This window comes from Marmota marmota, unplaced genomic scaffold, assembly GCF_001458135.2.
Source record: "Marmota marmota marmota unplaced genomic scaffold, marMar, whole genome shotgun sequence".
NCBI classification, from domain to species: domain Eukaryota; kingdom Metazoa; phylum Chordata; class Mammalia; order Rodentia; family Sciuridae; genus Marmota; species Marmota marmota.
Genome location: NW_025999880.1, coordinates 10,916,279 through 10,932,673, shown reverse-complemented (window position 1 = coordinate 10,932,673; position 16,395 = coordinate 10,916,279). Strand labels below are relative to the sequence as shown.

General features: G+C 34.5%; 2 protein-coding genes across 7 annotated transcripts in view; both read right to left on the bottom strand.

Annotated features, from left to right (window-relative positions):
- Window positions 1–6,103, bottom strand: part of Spag9 (sperm associated antigen 9) — an 85,830-nt gene extending 79,727 nt beyond the window's left edge. The window contains exon 1 of one of the 6 annotated variants that reach the window (XM_048788916.1): window positions 5,320–6,103. In XM_048788916.1, the coding sequence (XP_048644873.1) occupies window positions 5,320–5,480 (161 nt within the window). In that variant the 5' untranslated portion in view covers window positions 5,481–6,103. The remainder of the gene's footprint in view (window positions 1–5,319) is intronic. The other 5 variants (XM_048788923.1, XM_048788925.1, XM_048788935.1 and 2 more) reach the window with 5 other exon arrangements.
- An 84-nt stretch (window positions 6,104–6,187) lies between these two features.
- LOC125610371 (C-Jun-amino-terminal kinase-interacting protein 4-like) overlaps window positions 6,188–16,395 on the bottom strand; it is a 45,768-nt gene continuing 35,560 nt past the window's right edge. Inside the window, exon 3 of the mRNA XM_048788959.1 lies at window positions 6,188–6,282. Within this exon, the coding sequence (XP_048644916.1) occupies window positions 6,272–6,282 (11 nt within the window). The 3' untranslated portion in view covers window positions 6,188–6,271. The remainder of the gene's footprint in view (window positions 6,283–16,395) is intronic.

Below are 16,395 nucleotides of genomic sequence, written 5' to 3'. Positions count from 1 at the left end.
CATAGCTAGTGATTAAATGGTAAAAAAGAACTCCCTAAAAAAGCAGGAAGTTCTTCCTTCCTTCCTTCTTTCTTTCTTTTTTTTTTTTAACTGAGGATTAAACTCAGGGTCACTCTACCACTGAACTGAGCCACATCCCCAGTCCTTTAATGTTGTTGCATTTTTTTGAGACAGGGTCTCATCTTGATCTTCCTGCCTCAGCTGTATTATAGGCATGAGCCACCAAACCTGAGTGAAATTCTATTATTCTACAGATCACTATACGAATTCCTTATAGGCACAGTACATATGAGAAAAAAACTATTGTCATTTTTTTTCAAGGAGCCAAAAGAATTCTATAAAACTCTTGACTTTCCAATGCTCTTGTTAAAGTATAACAAGAGTTATACTTTTAATAGAATTTCAACAAGAAACACATCTTGTGTTAATGTACAAAAAGTTCCAAATGAAGTGTTTTTAGAGGGTGGAAACAAGTCTACTAACAAGTCATCCTGGGTTGTTAATTAAAAACACTAAAGATTTAGTGTCTCCCAGAACCCCTACCTCTACTAGTAAGAAAGTAGAAGCTGGGCTAGGTGGCACACACCTGTAATACCAGCAACTCAGGAGGCTGAGGGAGGAGGATCCCAAGTTCAAAGCCATAATCAGCAACTTAGCAAGGCCCTAAGCAACTTAGCAAGACTGTGTCTCAATATGAAAAAATAAAACAGGGCTAGGGATGTGGCTGAGTGGTTAAGTGCCCTGGGTTGAATCCCCAGTACCAAAATAAATAAATAAACAATTAAATAAAGTAGGTTGGAACAGAAACAATAAGGTTATAAATAAAATCAGGAAACATTTTAGTTGGCTAAATAAGTCTTTTATTTTGTAAGTTCATTTTTATAAAAATTTAAGTTTTGAAACCTGCCCTTACTTAATATAAAGGGTATGTCAGAATGCTGCCTTTTTCTTTTCTTTTTTGCAGTGCTAGGGATTGAACCCAGGGGCATTTTACCACTGAGCTATGTTCTGAGTCCTTTTTATTTTGAGATAGGGTCTCCCTAAGTTGTCCAGGCTGACCTTGAATTTGAGATCCTCCTGTCTCAGTCTCCCTAGTCACTGGGTCACAGCCACCAAGCCCAGCTTCAGAATGCCTTCTTAAAGATTAAGTGAGAGCCAGCATGATGGCACACACCTGTTAATCCCAGTGGTTTGGGGGGCTGAGACAGGAGGATAGAAAGTTCAAAGCCAGCCTCAGCAACAGCTAGGCACTAAGCAACTCAATGAGACCCTCTCTCTTAATAAAATACAAAATAGGACTGGGGATGTGATTCAGTGGTCGAGTGCCCCTGAGTTCAATCCCCAGTACCAAAAAAAAAAAAAAAAAACAACATTTAAGTGAAGTAAAAGGGTTGAGAGATTGCATTTTATCAATGTTACATGCATAAAGAAATATAATAAATTTAAAAAATAGAAGTTTCCCTTATCAAAGTTAATTATTCATCACTTCTTTACACTTGTAATACTTTTTCCTATTTGATCTGGGAAAACAATTCAAATACAGGTAAACAGCACAATAAAAGATTAGATTTTAATACCAAATCTAAGTTTGTAACTAAGAGCTGCCAGAATAACCAGATGACAAAAATTAAAGTCAGCTAGTCTGTTTACATCAGTTATTCTCAGAAGTTGGTGAGCAACAAAATTTTCTTAAGTCAATGACAAAAAAAAGGCATCACTGATTATTCCTTAGTGGTAAATATAGCACATATCATACATGTACACATTTCCATGCAACTCAGAGAACCTGTTCTTTTTGGAGAATGACTGAACCTTATTTTAAACTACATCTTTTCTGCTTCTTTGATCTTAAAATGCCCTTTCTTTCATTACATGATGGTGACTGTTGTTAGGAGCTAGATTTTTTTTCTTCATGTCCATACCTGAACAAAATGAAAATTTGTCAATTTGATGTTTATCCCAATTTTGGGGAACATATTTTGGGAACAGAAAATATAAGGTTCTAAGAAATACTAGTTGGACCTTTATTTATTCTCTAACATACCTTAATGCCTACATATAAAGTGGGAATTGATGGGCTGGTGTTATGGCTCAGTGGTAGAGTGTTTGCCTTGCACATGTGAGGCACTGGGTTCAATCCTCAGCACAATATAAAAATAAATAAATAAAATATAGGTATTGTGTCAATTTACAACTAAAATAGTTAAAAAAGAAAGAAGGTGGAAACTGAGTTTGGCTGAGTCTAAGGGAAAGCTCTCTAACCTAAGATGCAAAGATAATATAGGAAGATCATATAGGCCTCATGCAAATCCATCACACTTTGCTAACAAAAAACAAAATAGAAATCAGTCATTAGAATTATCTTCCTAAATGAAAGCCAACAATTCATTTTTCAAATGTACCAAATACTGAAAAAGTTTAAAACTACCGGGGAAAGGAGTCTTCTATGAGTCCAATTCGTACTTTCCTATTAAATCTATAATCAAAAATAATGGTAGAATTCCCACCTTTTTAGTTTTGCTTTTATTAGTCATTCAGAAACTACTCTGTAGAAAGGAGTCTTTTCAGAGACTCAGAGCAATCTGTCAAGAGCATCAACAATGCTCTGGGTTACAAAGTTCCAACTCTGGAAAAATAATATTACTACATACTCTCATTTTACTGAAAAACTACACAAGAATTGAGAGGGAACTATGTAACTATGAACCATGTAACCATGCAAGTTCATCAGAATCCTACTTTTGAAAAGAAATTCTAAAAGGCAAATATTAGTCCTGTATTATGTTGGTACATGTGTGTTTGCTAATCTATGTGTTAAATGCTTCAGTAAAATTCACAGAAGAAATTCAACCAAAGAATGGGAGATATGTGGAAAAATACTAAGTTGCAGATTTAAGCCCCTACATTGAAACATCTGTTGTCACCATCTAGTAATATTACTGTCTAATAGAAACAAAGGTATCATCAACTATTAAAATCCTTATGATATATTTTTAAAAATTGCTTTACTTCCAGATATCCATTTTTGAGATGGTTATTTAAATGTTAACTTTTTTTGGTTTTGTTTTTTGGTACTGAGGACTGAACCCAGTGATGCTTTATTACTGAACTACATCCCCAGACTTTTTTATTTTAAAAGAGGTCTAAGTTGCTAAGGAAATCCCTAAATTGCATTATACTTGTACATAATGATGGGATTTGTTGTTACATATTCATACATGCATACAATATAACAATATAATTTTGGTCTCTAGCTTTCGATCCTTCTACCTCAGCCTCCCAAACTGCCCAGATTACAAGCATATGACATGATACCTGGCTAATTGTTAGCTTATTTTATAAATGTTTTTGAAGTAATTTTTTAGCTATACTCACATTTAATACAACTAATCTAGTAAAATTTACTTTGTAGATAAAGGACAGTAAAAAAAAAAGATTACATTTTTCGAACACTTGTCATGTGGCAGGTACTGAGCTATATGATTTATTTATATTATCTCATTCAATCCTTACCAGAAAATAGATATTGCTTTCCTAATTTACAGAATAGTAAAAGTGATGCTCTGGGCAGTAGTAAACCGGCAGTGCTGGTAATAAAAGTCAGGCCTATGAACTCCACCACCGTGTGCTTCTTCCCTTGACCTTACTACTTGGTGCTACCTACTTTCTGACAATGTAACCTTAATATTGAAGACTATTATCTTTAGTCAAATCAATTTTGTGTCATGCAGCTTTTAAAATTTAATCATAAAGTATTGTATGAATAAAACAGCTGGAATTTGAACAGTTCTACTAAAAATGGGATAAAAACATACATATACATATATTAGTTTACCACATATCTTGCAACTATAATTAAAAACAAAATAATAATCTTGCTCAGTTTTTAAAACCACCTAAATGAGGCAAGTACCTTCAGAGAAGGAAACTCAGACACATAGAAATTAAGCAAATTGCCAAAGGTCCAAGAACTGATCACACGAGGCAGAACAATTTGTACCCAGGCAGCCCAATTTCAAAGCCTCTCACCCACTGCATAGCACTTGTCTCAAATGGAAGCTAAGACTAAGAAAGCTCCTAAGTATCAGCCTTATTTTAATATTCTACATTTTTTGTAGTTTGAGTATTATTAATTTCCTCAAAACTTAAAAAAATATATATATACATATATGTACAAATCTTTTATGTACTAATATATACACAAGTAATGATTGTTCCTGATTTTTATAAATCAGAAAAGAAAGTAAATGACCATGTATACACAAGTAATAAGGCTATTTCTAATTTTTATACATTAGGAAAGAAAACAAGTGATCATGTATCTAGTATTAGGCACAGGTGCAGTCTAATTCTGGGCCTTAAACTAAAACATAATATAAACTGGTCTATGAATAAAAGGGAACACTGATAAGAGCTAACTAATTCTTTATTTGTCTAAACCTATAGTTAGGATTTAAATGTTTGTAGCCATTTAAATAATCAATAAAATCTATACAAGATGAACTTTCACTTAAAACCATACCCCAAGCATAAATTTGAGCAAACTGAATACTTGGGAGTTTGATAAACTAAAAAACAAAAGAAATCAAAACCTTAAACCTCTAAGATATAGAAGATAGCTCTTACGGGCTGCAAGTAGAGTGAGCAGCAGCAAAGCTATAGAGATTAATGACTACCCCCACAAGCAGGCACGGATATTTGTCACCCAGGACTACAAAGAGAAGAAAGGGCGACATCTGACAAAACAACAGTGAATAGGCTTTGTAAAGCTTTCACAACTTTGATGTGTAAATAATGGGATAAATGCATTCATTGCTCTAAAAACTTGAAATCCTTTTACTTTAAAATATATAATTTTTTTTGAGGAAAAAGCTATTATTAAAAATGTAAAATGATATCTGAACCTTCATCAGTCAAATGATAATTGATATGTAATAAACTATGGCCTGTGTGTAATTGTTTTCAAGAACCAGCATAAAAGATATTTGCCTTTAAATTCAGAAGCTAAATCCAGAGACTGCATAAACTTGGACCAGTGCTCTACTCTTGCTCTCCCTTTACTCTGAACATTCTGCTTAAAATAAGACCACATTGACCTTGTACTTGTGTATAAGTACAATATGAAAATCCTTTTCTTTGGTCCAAAACGCTATTCCTAAGTGGTGACCTATAAATTACTATAAATAAGAATAGACATCCTAGCTTCAGGCCATTTTCCATTGTTTCAATCTGCAACAGAAATGGTTACAAAGCAGATCAGAGTGGCTAAAATTTAAGAAAAACCAGGTAAGCAGGGGCTTCTAAGAGAGACTGGAGTACCTGAGTATCCTTGGCAGGTTCTGCGTCAGAGCTGGCACACCGGTAGAAATAGAAAAGTGCACAAGCAGCAAAACAGAGAGAGACACTAAGATAGCAGAATTAATGACCACCGCCCCGCCAACGAAGCCAAACACAAATAGCAGCATGCATCCAGGACTCATGGCGCTGTGCTGGCATGGTGAAACACCCGAACCAGGAGGCCTACACGGGGGCCAAATGGGTATCTTTGTAGTGAGGATCTGTCATTCAGCTGCTGCCACAAAAACAATGCCATCAGCAGCAGCTTTCCACTCGGTCCTGCAGCGGCTCCCAAATGATGACGTCATTCCGCTCTCCCCACCTAATAACCATAGAGCGGCTGCTCCTACCATTTATGCAGCAACCCAGAGCGACAGCCAGCCTATTAACTATCTTCCTCTCCACTGAGAGTCCTGGCTTAGCTCATTGGATACAATGCCCAGAGATCTACATAATTTATTCACACTCCTACATCAAACAGATGGCTAGCTAACCCCTTCAAACATGCCTCTCTGGACCAAAAAAAGGTCCAATTTAATGAAGAAATTTAAAATTTCAGCATTCTCGCAAATCAGAAAATTTTAGACCCTGCATAATCTCCATGAAGAATCATAAACATCAAAATACTTCAACATGCTGCTTATAATAGCATGGCTCATAATTTATCTTTTTAATAATGAAAGCTATTTCTATTTTTCCATGCTATTCTCTCCTACAGCATTCCAGTCACCATGGAGAGCTTTTTGAACCAGCCTAACTATTGTTCCAGGATTAGAGAACACAAAAAACCAGAAACAATCAGATTATTTATTTCGTTTTTTCTCAAGGCAGAATGTCTAACAAAGCTTACCTAATTCTACTATGAGCTGTAGACTCTAGTTGATCACTCCCTGAGAGTTGATGAAGTTTTGTTCTTTCTAAGTGTTCCATATAATTATGGATCATCTATTTAAAGACAGAAAGAAAAAAAATCACAAAATTTAAGACTAATACCTGGAAATAAAAGCATAGTATTATACCAAGGAAAACATTTTTTTGTATAATTTTCTTTTTTATCAGGTTACCCAATTCCATGTTAAAAAAAAAAATGAAGGAAATGAAATTTTTTCATGGCAAATGAATATGCTAATGACTATGTTTAAGATGCCAGTGTCCACAGAAGTACCAATATGTTGCTTAACAGGAAAAGAACTTTTTAAATAATAAGTGATGACATTAAGTGAAACAATACTGACATAAGTAATATGAATTGGTATACAGACATTGGGAGGAGGTGATAAGAGACTGCTGATTAAAAATAGATGGCATTTAAGAAACCTATTCACTAAAATAAGAAACAAAACCTGTGAAACTTATATGTTGATCTTTTCCATGTTAAAAGTGATTAATAGCGTAAAGATCATTTCTGTTTAGTTAAACAATTCAAATATGAAATATCAAAATATTTCTGGTTTCTGTAGATTTAGTTGAAAGAAAGCTAAAAAATATTTCTACTATGAGCTGCAGACTCTAGTTGATCATTTATTGGTCATTACTTAATATAATTATCTATGTTAATAATAGTTAACAAATGAAAAAATCAGAACACCATAAGTCTTAGGTAAGAAACCGTATAATAGTAAAGCTGAATATGAAAGTGAAAATTTGAAAAATATAAAGTACATAAACTGGCGCTGGTGATGTAACTCAACAGCAAAATGCTTGTCCAACATGGACCAAGCCCTATGTTCAATTCCCAGAACTGCAAAACCAACAACTACCAAAACAACAAATAAAGTACATGAACTGTTAAGAAATGCTAATTGTCTATTTGATTCTTGATAATCTACACTTCCACTTTTCAGGATACTAAATCTGAAATTAAGACATAAAAATTGGCAAAAAATTGCAATCATTTACTTATTTTTTAGTTGTCGTTGGACACAATACCCTTGTTTTATTTATTTATTTTTATGTGGTGCTGAGGATCGAACTCAGGGCCTTGCATGCGCTAGGCAAGTGCTATACCACTGAGCCACAACCCCAGCCCCTCAAACATTTATTTTTATTGTGAAAATTCTACTTAGTATGTATAAAAATTTCAAAATATGTTAATTTTAAGGTGCTAATTATTATCAAATAAGATGTATTCTGATACATGAAATAAAATAAGTAATTTTATTAAAGGAAATGTAATAAAAAAATGAATCAGAATGTTCCTCAATTAAGACTAGTCCAGGGTTGGGGTTGTAGCTCAGTGGAAGAGTACTTGCCTAGCAGTATGAGGCACTGGGTTCAATCCTCAGCATCACATAAAAATAAATAAAATAAAGGCATTGTGTCCATCTACAACTAAAAAAAAAAAAAAGGACCTAGTCCAAACAGAAAATGTCAGAAGCAAAAGACACAGAATCACAGATACGGTATGTGAAAACATTTTAACCTTAAATTTACATAATTTTAATTCTAAACTTACAGGTTTTCTCTTTACTTCCATTTTAAGAACAATTTTGCAGAAATGCAGCTATTATTTTTGTGTCAGCAAGTCAGAAATAATGAGCTGTTTTCTTCTTTTATCAGGTAGAACTTTCAGGGGAAAAAAAACTCTCACAAATAGCTCATTCTAGATTGATACTTTTGCTTTAAATGCTTAAATAAAGATTTAAATTTTAGAAAATGCTGGATTCTAAACCTTCCTCAAACAACTGACCAAATAATTACAGATATGATATTCTGACATTCCAAAATGGTTCAAATAAGGAAATTAACAACCCAAATAAATTAGCATTTACTGAGAAAGACTAACAACAAAATGGTAGCTATCATTTATTAAGCACCAACTACATGTCAGCCAGTACATTTACAGCCATTTTTCATTTAATCCTCACAATATCACAATTCTATAAACTCCAGCTCTGGGTTAAAACAACTTGCCCAAATTGATAAACTGGCTAATGATTAACTGTTTTAAGGACAAATCTCAGGTCTGTTTGACTCAGTCATCTGAGCAGTTAAGCACTGTAAGACTCATGCTATATCTGCCCTTTTAGTTGATTCATTAAGCAAGCAATGAGCCCATTGTCCTTTTTCCCTCACACCCACATGAAAACCCCACACCCTAAAGCATTCCCTGATGCCTAAAATAATATACACTATATTCCATGAATGCACAAAAAAGTAGAAAAAATAAATTGTGCTTAAAAATTAAAATTTTAAAATACGGCTTCACTTTAAAAAGTGAGAGGGAGGGTTTGGGATGTGGCTTGGAGGTACAGCGCTTGCCTAGCATGCGTGAGGCACTGGATTTGATCCTCAGCAACACTTAAAATAAAAAATAAAGATATTATGTCCACCTGTAATAATTTTTTTTTAAGGTGAGAGGGAGGGCAAAACCTGTGCTACTAGATAGAAAAGAGACATGAAAAAGTAAAACAGGGCATGCTTTAGATATTCTACAATTGGGTCCATCAGTCTCATCCCTCCTGGTCGCAACTGCATCTCAATTTTCTCAAGATATCCAAATTAATTCATGTATATTTCTGAGTCAATTCAGCAAATAACAGTTGGAGTCATCAACAAGGAACACTGGAATCCTCGTATGGGATGTGTCCCAACTCCTTTTCCTCAGGATATCTTTACAACAGAGATTGACTCAGCATTAGCTAAAACCAAAAAGCAAGGTAATAGTGAAGTTTGGGAGACAAATGACATAGATCTCTATAAACATATTAGTCTTAAGTCTTTCCATATGCAGTCCAAAAATCTCTTAGTTGTTGAGATGTCCTAAAGCAAAGAGGCAACGAAAAATGTCTGGTATGTTTAGCCTATGAAACTTTATAATTGAAAGTTCAGGCAACAGAATCAGACCTGTCTTCAAATTCAGTTACTAATTAGCATGGGATTTTTGACAAATCACTTAAGTCTCTTTCTAAAAAACTTTAATCTATAAAATAGTGATGGATAATAGTTTGGTCAAAAGATGAAATAAAATGCCAAGGCATGATGGTACATCTGATAATACAAGCAACTTGGGAGGCTGAGGCAGGAGGAATCCAAGTTGGAGGCCAGCCTGGGCAACTCAAAATTTAAAAAAAAAAAAAAATTTAAAGGGTTGGGGATATAGCACAGTTAACACCCTCTGCGCCCCAGCCTCTCTCTGCATTTAAATATTCCTTGATATGCAAGACCCTCACAGGATTACACAGGGCATGTTTGTGGTCATTAGCTTAAGAGACTACATATGTGGTCCAACTACTTCATAATAACCCTTATTTTTCCTTTGCTGCTCTCCTTAAAGCATGTCTTGAATAAATTTAATAATTTGCACAAAATTTTGATTTAAGAGCAGTTATTCACATTACAAAAAGAGCAATAGTAGGTTTCCCTTAAAGAGTAAATAATGTGTTTGATAAAAGTACTATTTAAACAACTATTTTGTGCCTGTAAAATGTGTAACCTTCTTTGGAAGCAACGGTGAAAAGGTTACAGATTAAACCCTCCAGACTCCCTTTCCCTGAAGATTTCCACAATTTACCTTGAAAGGGCACCTAATTCTTTAAAAAGTTGGAGAGCTATTTATAATTGCTAATTGAATGACATCTCTAGAACAGATGTATAAACACAGAAACTTGTAGGCTAGAGTAGAACAGATCCAAATTTCAAAGCAGCCATGTTGCATGAACAAAGAAAGTCTATCAGAGCAGAAGGCAGTTGGTGCTTTTACTTAAGGAGAGGATCCTCTGAAAAGAGTTATAGGCACCAAGGAAAAGCTGCCTTGGTTATTGGACAGGTGTAACTCTTGACTTGGATATTAAAGATTTTTTTCAAATTGCTTTTTCTTCTTGGACTGTCCTTCGCTGAAGGCATGAAATGGAAAAATTATTGCATCTTTTCATTTGAAGTCAATGTCACTTTTTTCTGTAGTAATAAATCTTCACTTTTATTAAATATAGGGGGGAAAAATAGGAAATTTCACTTGACAGTTAACCCTTCAAGAATGCATATCCTAGACATACTTCAAATACATAATTTAATAATCTTCAATTATTTGTAGGTTAGAACGTTACTTTAAAAAGCATTATTTGCCAGGTGGGGTGGTGTCCACCTGTAATCCCAGAAACTCAGGAGGCTGAGGGAGGAGGATCACAAGCTTGAGGTCAGCCCTCAGCAATTAGTGATTAAAAAAAAAGTAAAAAACGAAAAGGCCTGGAGATGTAGCTCAGTGGCAAAGCACCCCTGGGTTCAATCCCCAGTTCAGAGAAGAAAAAAAAAAAAAGGCATTATTCATCATTATCAATTTTCTATGATATTTAAGCATGTTCTTCTAAATATAGTTGTAATTACTAACAAGGATAAGCATTATAATACTATGCATAGGACAATGATCAGGCATTAAAATGAATGGTATAAAGAGAATCAACATAGGCTTTTAACAACCAATGTTTTTAATAACAGCTTTAATGTCTACCAAATATCATATTATTAAAGTGTGGGTATTTTTTCCATACTGAAAAAGCTCCTGTGTAACCTGTTCCTGCCTTCCCAGAGCTTTATATATGGTTTCCAGACTTTGGTAGTCAATTTCTTCTCTCAACCACTTGATATAAATTCTGTGACATTTCACATTTTGGGTGGGGCTATAAAATGAAGATAATAAAACCTCACCTGTCACGGATAACAGGAAGAAATTCTAACACTCCCAAGAAAGTATCACCTACATTATTCCAAAGCAAAGGAAATTTTAGTGCAATATGATTTTATGTTCCTTAAAAGCAATAATATAGGTCTCTGCTACAAGCAGGATAGGAAATCACACAAATTAATGGAAGAAAATCGGGCGCTAAAGGCTGGAACCAGGGCTAGGACTGTAGCTCAGTGGTAGAGCAGGTATTTATTACTGAATTCAAGGCCCTGGGCTCAAACTCTAGTATCAGTTAAAAGAAAGTAAGAGACTAGAATCATCTGAATCATGGGAAAGACAAGATTAGATGAGGAAAAAGAAATAAAATTTTTTAGTGTAACAAATATTGCACAGACTACGAAAATTCTATTTATCTACGTATGTGAATCCTAGACTGACCATGATAAACAAAAACAATTTTTTGACATTGAAATAAAAAAAAAAAATGCTACATATAAAAAACTGACAGAGAATCATAAAAAGAATATTTTAAAGCCCTCAAGTACATTTTCTAATTTGTTTTGGAGAGATTATGTAACTAAACTGTTTATTTAAAATACTGAAAACTCATGCAAAAAAACTTTTAGAATCATTTTAACTTAATATATTTTAATGTTTAGGTTGTCATGAATTTAATGTAACAAAATTACCTTACACTGGATTATAAATGTAGAGATCCTTACCAATAATTTACCAATGCATCATTTTCAAACTGGTAACAAATTGATTTTCTCTTCTCAGTATCATATAATCGTTTTACTACATGCACATAAGTTTTTGCTTAGCCAGCCAAGGAAACAAGTATTAGAACTGTCTTAAATAACTAAATTATTCTGTGGCATGCTAACGCACTACTTGAAAAGTTAATTCCAGATTTTAAAAAAACGAAAAGCAAAGCAGATGTCTGGTAGATGCCACATGACATTTAATGTTTTCTAGAAATAACCCCTGCCAGATTCTGATTTTCAAAGAAAAATTAAAACATGCTTTCTAAGGTCTGTTTCTTTGTCTCCACATAAGCACGGTAAGAACAGCCCAGAAACCCACCTCAGTGTGTCTTTGATGTAATGCATTATATTCCTTCTTCAGTTCTGCTTCTCTTTCTTCAAGTCTGCTAACTGAAATTAAGATACATACACTTAATCAAAACCAAATACAAGAAATTTACTTGAAAATGTCTGTCTTAAAAATGTGGAATGGATTATCCATAATGCTTATTAGCAACTTTAAGACTCAGTGCTCCATATGAAATTCTGTACAAAGCAGTGACCTCATTTCATCATCTTTAATAAATAAAACTTTCAGAGATGGAGAATCAGGGGGAAAAAAATTAACAGATTGGTTCTCTTACGTATGTTTATTAGGTCATCCTTCTAAATAGATTTTTATTTTGTTTCTGGTACTGGGGGTTGAACCCAGAGGCTCTTTGCCACTGACCCCAGTCCTTTTTACTTTTTAGTTTTTATTTTGAGGTAGGTCTCACTAAGTTGTCCCATCCTCCTGCCGCAGCGTCCTGAGTTGCTGGGATGACAGGTGTGTGCCACCACACCCAGCTTTTGAATAGTTGTTGTGGTTTGGGTTTTTTTTTTTTTTTTTTTGTGGTTGTTGTTTTGTTTTGTTTTTGTTTTTTCAAAAACAAACTTCCTTAAGGAAGTTTTAACCAGCAGTTAGGGCCCAAATTCTTATGTTTTATAGTAGTATTCAAGATCCTTTTCAGCACTATCGTGAAAGTATCTTCTAAGTACTCTGCTCCACAAGTCTTCTCAGTTTAAGGGAATTATCTTCTTTTATTTAGCTCCCTCTGCTGATGGATTTTGTGAGTAACAGTGATGCGGAACAGCACAGAATAAAACTTACAATATTAAAACAAAAAAGAAAGCTTTAGAGCCTGAAATAAAGAATATCAGAGCAGGATATTGGGAAAGAATGATTGATAGAAAAGAAGAGTGACTCAGAAGAGGTGAAGTCCAAGTAAGACCACAAAGAAATTATAATACTCAAGACAGATGGTAATGAGAGTGTTCTAGACACTAATACCATAGAGAAAGGAACACAGAATCATGCTGCTGGTGAGGCAAATGGAAGATTGGCCAGTTGGAAGAGGTCACAATGACTAAGGAGTTGTGGGAGATAGTTACTCATCCTTGTGAATCAATATTTTCTTGATAATGTACAACCAAAACAAAAACTTGTTGCTAAGGCTAAAATGAAATCCAATTATCATCCATAAACTTCAATTTCAAATTTGTGTTCATTAGCAAAGCCTCATTATTCTTGTCAGCTAACTTGTTATAACACAAATACATTTATATCATCATTACTATTGCTAACATTATAGACTTTTATATATATAATTACATTATAGACTACTTATTATGTCCTAACTGTAAATAAACTAACTTATTGAAGTCTGACATTAACCTTATGATAAAAATATCATCATTATATTCATTTTGGAACTAAGGAAACTGAGACAAATAGTGACAAAGGTGATTACTTTATAACAGGAGTCTTGTCCAGAATCTCTGTTCTTAATTACCATGCTATAGAGAATCTCAGCAAACACTCCTTTTAATCTGTTTTATATATTGGAATATACTCTTTAATATTTCCCTGAAGGAAGGGCAAAAGCTTCAAACAAAATTAACTCCCTGTTCTTGTGGAAATAACCAATTATACATCAAACTGTCAAGCAAAAACACATACTCAATTTTATTAAACATCAGGGAGAAGCACACATTATGATTTGGATGTGATTTGTCCTCCAAGAATTCATGTGTGGAAGCTTTGTTCCCAGGTGGAAACTAGTGAAAAGCCTTTGGGTCACTGGGATGGCTGCCCTTGGAGGAAATTAAGGCAGCTCTCATAGGACCCCTAAGTTTTCATGAGAGCAAGTTGATATACTAGAGGACCTGACCCCTGAATTTCTCTCTGGCTTCTTGTTTTTGAGATGTAATGTCTTCCTCCTAAACACACTCCTGCCACAGTGACACCATCTGTCATTAGGCCTTCACCAGAGGCTGAACCAATCCTCTTCTCCCCCACTGCTCAATATTGGACTTTGAACTTCCAGAACTGTAAACCCTTTCCTTGTAGTTAGCCTTCCTCAGGTATTTTGTGATAATAATGAAAAACAGAATAATACATTAAAAGCAAACATTGGCTAAAATAAATATAATTCACAAGCACTGATAAAAATGTAGAACAAGTCCAACTTTCATATACTACGATGGGGAGTATTAACTGGTATACACAACCTGAAAACTTTTTTGCAAAACTTAATAAAGTAGAATGTTTGTCAATTCTATGACAAAACAGTGTCACTGCTAGGAAGTACACATACGTATCCATCCAAAAGCATTTAAATGTTCAAAGAAGCATTATCCATAATCAACCTGGAAACAATCTAACTATCCATGAACAGCATAAGGGATATTCATGTACTGGAATAGATGGAAAATGAACAAATTATCTCCCACACGCATCATGGATGAATATCACAAGCAAGATGTTGAGAGAAGCAGAAATCAAAGAATATAAAATTCAAAGATACACAAAACTAAAGTATTAGAAATCAGGATAGCAGGTACCTTTGGGGAGGAGTTAGTCTCTCGACCATGAATTTATTATGTATGTATGACCCACCCTCCCCCAGTTCAAACATAATATGTATCCAATAACACAGGGGCTTTCCTTGGCTTGAATATTCATTATGTTCATTACCCATTATGCTATGAGTTTAACACGTAGCACAGAATTTAAACAGACTAGCTTAAACATATTGTGCTCTAGGAGTAGTGGCATATGCCTGTAATCCCAGTGACTCAGGAGGCTAAGGCAAGAGGACTGCAAATTCCTGTCTCAATAAACAAATAAAAAGGACTGGTTGGTGGCAGAATGCCCTTGGATTCAATCCATAGTACCACAAAAACAAATATAACCAAGTTGTATTGTTCTGATTTCAGGATTCACAGGTAGACAGCAATAGTATTACCAAATTAGAGAAAATATAAAAGGAAACAAAGATGGGTAAGGAAAGATAAACTAGAATTACTTTGTTAAAGGTCATGTTGGTAATTTATATAAGTAATATGTATATCCTTTGAAAATATGTTCTTATTTATCCTACAGATATTTACACTTATGCCCAAAGATATGAAAATGAAGACCTATTGTAACATATCTTATAATGACCTCCAAATTGGAATAACAACCAAATTTGCCATTAGAAGGTTGATCATGAAAATTATGGAAGTCATACAGTATCAATATCATGCAGTGGATTTCCTACTTATTTACCACATGACCACAAGTAAATTAACCTCCCTGGGTCTCAGTTTCCTTGAGCAGTTAACAGTATATCAGAATTGATATTAAGGGCTGGGGTTCTAGCTCAGTGATAGAGGGCATGCCTAGCACATGTGAGGCACTGGGTTCAATCCTCAGCACCACATAAAAATAAATAAAATAAAGATATTGTGTCCAACTACAACTAAAAAATATTTTTTAAAAAAGAATTGATATTAGGTTAATATTTGAAAAGGGCAGTCAACAGTGCCTGGCACAAATGTGTTTTTCAAATGAAATACAATAATTAAAGATGCCCTCAAAAGAAATGCATTGTATCTATATATACTGACATGGGATGCTGTTAAGAACTGAACAGAAGGGTGTTGAATATATATTGTAGAAAATTAAAAAAACAAAATACAAAGCCACTAAAATGTCCACAAAACACTAGCTCTTTTCCACACTCTTCTTACTCAAACAAAAATTTTCCCACCTATTCTTTTGCTCTTTTCTTACTCTCATATCACATATTCAATCTATAAACAAATTCCTTCCATTCTACCTTCAAAATTAATCTAGAATCTGACTCACTTCCCCCCCCACACTTTTTTTTTTAACCACCTCTGACAAACTTCCATCATGGTCCAAGATATGATCTCTTAATTAGATCATAGCAATTATATACTATCTAGTAGCTCAGCTTAGTTATTGTTCCAGTATATTCTCAAAAAAGTCTGGGTGGAATTGGAGAGTGACTGACTACTTTAAAACCCTTCAATGGTTTCCTGTCAAGTTTAAAAGTGTGTTGGGGGGGGGGGTGGCATTCTTACAATGGTCTACAAACAATGGTCTACAAGACTCCTGTCAATTTACTCAGACCACCCTACCCTTGTCCCTAACCCCATACAAAACTTTGATGTCATTACCTAGGCATTATAGACTGGATTGTGCCTTCATCCCATAATTTCATCATGGGTGAAAGCCTTAACTCCCAATGTGATTGTGTTTGGGAGTAAGACCTAAAGGATGTAATTGAGGGTGGCCCGGGGGAGGGCCCGGAGGCGGGGGAAGAAGTCGGGTTGGGCCGCGGTGACCTGGCCGTCTCAGGG